This window comes from Nicotiana tabacum, chromosome 8, assembly GCF_000715075.1.
Source record: "Nicotiana tabacum cultivar K326 chromosome 8, ASM71507v2, whole genome shotgun sequence".
NCBI classification, from domain to species: domain Eukaryota; kingdom Viridiplantae; phylum Streptophyta; class Magnoliopsida; order Solanales; family Solanaceae; genus Nicotiana; species Nicotiana tabacum.
In genome coordinates this window covers 111,297,085-111,302,723 of record NC_134087.1, presented here as the reverse complement: position 1 = coordinate 111,302,723, position 5,639 = coordinate 111,297,085, and the positions used below count along the sequence as shown (strand labels likewise).

Sequence of the window (5,639 nt, the reverse complement as noted above, 5' to 3'; positions counted from 1 at the left end):
GGGCTGCTTTTGTATCTACCATTTATTCAATTTTGAAACTCCAACTACGCATTGGATCATGTATTTCAGCAACATACAGATGTCAGAAGTTACAAAGAAAGAGTCGCATTTATCTATTAACAAAAGTTTAATTACAATTTCGCTATGTGAACTATGCAAAAAAAAAAAAAAAAAAAAAAAAAAAAAAAAGGAAAACTGGTCTGTTAACAAGAAGAATGAAAAAAAGTAAACAGAAAAAATCCCAAGCAAGAGACCCTTCTCAGTTTTCTGTGATCTAAAGACAAGAGTTGCTGAATTTACACATGTTTGAGAGGATCTGTATCATATGACTACTAGCAATTATAGTAGTAGGAAAATAAGGCCAAAGGGGCGGTTGTCAATTAACAACTCCTAAGTCACCCTCCTTGCTCTTCTTCCTTGTCTCCCCAACACCACTGTCCAGCAATTTAAATACAAAGGGAAAATCCAAATTGTGCAAACCAAAATTATCTTGGACCCCATTCTACTTATCCCTTTGTTATTTCAATTTGTATCCTTGACCAATAAGATTTTCTTCTCTTCATGACTTCATCTTCCTCTTTAATAATCTTTTTTTTTTCTTTCCTTTTTGGAACTAAACATCAGTATCGAGTGGGAAACAAGTATCTTCACCACCAGTATTCCATAGAAAATTAGCATAATTAGCAGCATAGAATGAGTTGCTTGGTTCTGCAGCTATTGCTTCAAGAAAGGTTTCTTCTGCAGCCCAAAGGTCCTTCCTTACTTGCCACAGAAAATTTGCATACTTATTCAATGCCTCTGCATCCTTTGGCTCCACCTTTGATGCTTTCTTGAAGTACTCCTCCGCTCTGTTCATAATAACAACACAAAATGCTTAACATCCACAGTTAACCAAATTATATACACCCACTATACAAAGAATTTTTACACTATTTATATTTTGGTTAGAGGTAAGGTTGCGTATATCTTAACTCAGCAGACCCCACTTGTGGAAAAACTAATGGGCTTGTTGTTGTTGTTGTTGTTTTTAGTTATCTTTAGGTGAGTTGATAGTGTAAAAATTCATTTGCTCTGTTAGAGTTAGAAGCTAAATTCATTCTAAAATATCAATCCAGAACAAACCAATTTTCTTGGGGCATTTACTGCTCTCTTTCAAAGTAGTACCTGAAGACTGAAATGGGGCCTATACACAGTGATATTTAACAAGAAGTTGCACCTTGGGCCCTAACAGATTGATATAATTGGAGAAAAGAAATAAAAGTACTACCACAGACTCCCCTATCAAGATTCAACAATCCCACCCAAATACTACAGAAAATGACCATTGCTTTATCAAGGTGATTTTTCAAGCCCACCAAAACAATTCAAAACAAGCAACTATTCTTGACATGAAGATCAGCTAATGAGCTGAAAGTCATGACTTAATCTGCCAATTAGATCTAGTTCCCCTAAGGAGAAAAAAAGGATTAAAAATCTAACATAGAAATAAGAAAAAGAGATAATTTTGGTACCTGTCATAATCTTGGGCAACCAAGAAAAGAAATTGAGCATAATTGGCTAGCAAAAGAGTGTTCTGTGGTTCTTGGTTGAGTCCCATTTGATACAGCAACTCTGTTCTGAAATAATCAGCGTAATCATCTACTTCAATATTTGCATATATTGGTGACACAAATCTCTGCATAGTTTCATGATCTAAGGACTCATCTCTTGTTGCAGCTTGCATCTTAGAAGCCTCATCTACAATTGAATCCCAAAGCTTCAACTCTTCTTCCCTTGTTTCTTGAGCAGATACACCCTCTTCTTCACTGATCCGAGTATTCGAAGAAATCCCATCAGGAATAACAGTATAATAATTAGACGACAGACTTCCATCACCATCATTTCCACTAGTAATTGGCTTGTAATTCCCACCACCTCCATTACTTCCACCAATGGATGTAACCTTCCCACTTGAAGATGACACTGAAAATGTCTTAAGTGCAGAAGTATCAAACTTTTGATTGAAATTACTCTCTTCCAAAGTAGAAACAGTTTCTGTAAGAGGTGGAGGTGTAGCAGCAATAGCAGCACTGTTTGCCATAGAATGAACACTATAATTAGCCAGCAGTATCATCACATATACCATTAAAGTAGGTGTATGTGAAAATACTTGCTGAAATAGCCACACAAAAGATGCATGCATCTCCTTTTGTACTCTCACCAAAATCCCTTGTAGATCTTCATAAAACAACATTTCCCTCATCTGCATAGTATAGCTTTGCAGCTCTCGAATTATGAACACCATATTCGAAAATGCTTTTTTCACTGAACAATATGCTGATTCCCCTGCTTCTCTCACCCCATCCTGCCATTGTTTTTTTCTCTTTATAATCCTAAGGGAGAAAGGCAGATCCACGCTATTCGCCTTCCATTCGATATTCGCAGGAATTATCTCGTCTCTTTCAGGCCAATCCGGTTGTTCTAAAGGATCAAACGGCTTCTGATTTTCCAAAAACTTAATATCACTACCACTAGTAACAATCTCACAACTTGTTTCGATAGAGTCAGCAATAGCTTCAAGCTGAGAACTCATAGTATTTTGATTTTCGACATCTGAAAGTTGGAATTTAAGGGCCAATTCTTGAATTTCCTTGGAGAACTCTTCATCTGAAAATGAATCTAAGCTGGCACTAGTGCTAGAAGCCCTTGTAATTGTTCTGGTTCTTGGCTTGAGTTGGTCACAAGATCGAGACCTGTGTAAATTCAAGAATTGGGTACCAAAAAGAGCAGATTGGTCCAGCCTATGGACATAACGGCAGATAAGAGATCCTCTGCTGCTAATACTACGTCGTTTAGAAGAAGGTGAAGAGATTGCAGAAGCAAGAGTTTGAGAAGAAGAAGAAGAAGAAGAGGAAGAAGAGGAGGATGAAGAGTGAGGAACAAAGGATTGATTCCATTGCAAACAAGTTGTTGCAACTTTCACTCCCATTTTTTTTGTACTCAAAATTGTTAACCAAGAGACTATATGGTGGTGGAAAAAAAAAGTCTCAACCTTTTGATTCGGATCCACAAAAAGGCTTCACCTTTCTTTCTTTTAACTCGACCCCAAAACCTGCAAAAACAAATAAAAATGAACCGACCAAAAAAGTCAAATTCAAGGAAAGTGGTACCATAGTTTAAGTTGAACTGAATCAGTAAACGCAAAAAAAAAAAAATTAAAAAGAATACACAATATAACCAAAAAGACCGTGTTACCAATGATTATACCCAGCCATTAAAATCGGATCAAAGAAACAGAGTCCAAGAAAATGAATACTAACGAAAATGGCATAGAAATTCACGTCAAAGTATTTTGAAACTTACGTAGTAATAGGCACTGTCACTGGAAAAGCTGAAGACGATACCTTTTCTCCGATGAGTTGCGGAGTAATTTTCGGTGGAGAGAGCCGGACGAGCACCTTAAGTTCACTTATCAAGATTAGCAGTCTAGTTGAGGTCTTATATATATGCACGTTTCAACAAAATAAAATACAGGAGTATTTCATTTTAATTAAATAAAATGTAAAGAATATTAAAAAAAAAATTAACAGAGTCCAAAAGCGAGCGGAGAAGTACGAATAGAATTAAAGAGTATTATAAATATACACGTACATTAAAGGTCGGGAAGTTGCCGGTTCCCAGTATAATTGTGTACTGCTAGGATATTTTTTGACAGCTGTTCCCGGTCAAAGCCAAATTGCATGGAGATTGTTGTTTTATTTATTTTATTTTTAAATATTTAAGAAAATCTTCTGAAAAGTATTGTCGTTTAAAGAAGTGATTCAACCAATTTTTTCGAAAAAAAAAACTTTTTTTACCATATTGCTGTTAAACGTTTTAAAAAGTTTTAATCATCCAACAAAATTCTTTTTTGTACGAACTATTTTTTTTTTTCAAAAAGTTCTTTCACAAAATTACTTCCAAAAGCTGTATAAATTTTCAAGGCTCTTATAAGTTAGAATATTAATTGCATTGAAGGGTTAAAAATTAAATACAGTGGTAAACTGCATAAAATACATAGTTGGCAGGGTTTTTAATTGAAACTATAAATGATAAAATTACTGCATTTTGCACATATAAACGGTTAAATCCCTTTAGTATAATATATATTTTAGTAATGCAGTGACAAATGCGTCCAGGTTCTGTCACTATTTAAATGACCTTTTGTTTTCTATTAATGCTGACTACACAAAAATATACGAAGTACGAACAAGCAACAAGTGGGTAAAAGATCTCCCACAAAAGGAATCAAATCGTATAAATTACTACTAGTATTAAATTATACACACATAAATTCATGTCTCTGAATTTGCCGGTAGCCAGTTAAACGTTTGTATAGGAACTCTTAGTTATTTACAGCTGTTTTGAGGAGTCAAAGCCAAATTGGAGTTAGCAAACGGGAGACTCGTTGGGTGATTAGTGAGTTTAACGCGTCTGTGTTCACGGGACTTCTGGATCTGAACCAAGAATGGGCTCGTGCCACGTGTCCATTCACCATTGAGTTTTTTTTATTTTTACTTTAAGAGGAAACGTGAGTTCACCGACCCAAGTGTCCATTTTGCTGACAGGTGTAATAAAGTGTAAATTTGGTTTATGGCTCTCATTTACTGTAATTAATTACTTAACCACTAAGGATTGTTTCGTTCAAGGACTAACTATGCACTGAGCATAAAAAAAAGATTGTTACGTGAAGATTTATAAAATCGACATATTATATTCATGTTGTATCAAGTATAAAGTAATATCTACATTAAGGTATAAATTATAGTAACTGTCAAAATAGGTTATTTCGTTTTTGCGCTGAAATTATTGTTCATGATACATCTAACAAATCATTCCTTAATTGCGATTTTGTTGAAGACATTCAACTCTGAAGATTTCTATAAGTGTGGTTTGCAATCGACTTAAGCAAGAACCATGAGGGGGTGTGCTTGTGATATTTTAGCAAGATGGTTTTTGATGATTTGCAAAATTTAAAGAGGGGCTACCTTAACAACCTTATACAAAAGAAATTTCCTTTTATCAATATGCACAGTGTAGTTTTAATAAATAAATAAAAATTAAAAAAAAAGATTAAATTAGATCTCTTTCAGACCATGTAGCTTCGTCCCCGTGTGAAATTGTACATCTAATAGAAAATACTCAGAGGACAAAAAACTAATGATCTTTAAACAATGAAAAAGTAAAGGAAATACATAAAATGTATTAAATCAGAAGGCTCAGAGTGTTTTTTTGTATATCTGTGCTTTTGGTTTGTGAACGTGTTGATTACTGTTACTTTATGTGATGAGTCAAGTAAAGCACAAGACCAATATAATACAAACCAAAGCATAACTATCAAAAGAGAAAATCCGACACATGATTAAGAACTAATTGTGTAATGAGTCAACTTAAGATCCAAAAGGAGTACTTTTTGCACACAGGCTTTTGCTCTTTTCACTTTCGTTTTTTAATTAAAGATTTTAAATAATGAGGATTATTTTTCCTCCAAGCTGTAGCGCAGATTTCATCTACGTTATTATTGCTAATTTTCTTTTCCCACTAAATTTCATCTTTTTTCTTTCTTTTTGCGATAGATCGAATTTGATGCCAAATCAATTTTATTTGGCAAATTTTGAAAG

General features: G+C 34.3%; 1 protein-coding gene across 2 annotated transcripts; it reads right to left on the bottom strand.

Annotated features, from left to right (window-relative positions):
* Positions 1-239: 239 nt before the first annotated feature.
* Positions 240-3,584, bottom strand: LOC107816898 (uncharacterized). 2 transcript variants are annotated; one of them, XM_016642646.2, is made up of 3 exons: positions 3,343-3,584; positions 1,512-3,091; positions 240-848 (listed from the first exon to the last, which is right to left on the bottom strand). In XM_016642646.2, exons 2-3 carry the CDS (start codon positions 2,966-2,968, stop codon positions 614-616), a joined length of 1,692 nt encoding a protein of 563 aa, XP_016498132.1. In that variant the 5' UTR covers positions 2,969-3,091; positions 3,343-3,584; the 3' UTR covers positions 240-613. The 2 variants fall into 2 exon arrangements, with proteins under 2 accessions (XP_016498132.1, XP_016498133.1); XM_016642647.2 differs by having other exon boundaries at positions 3,384-3,584.
* Between the last annotated feature and the right edge of the window lie 2,055 nt (positions 3,585-5,639).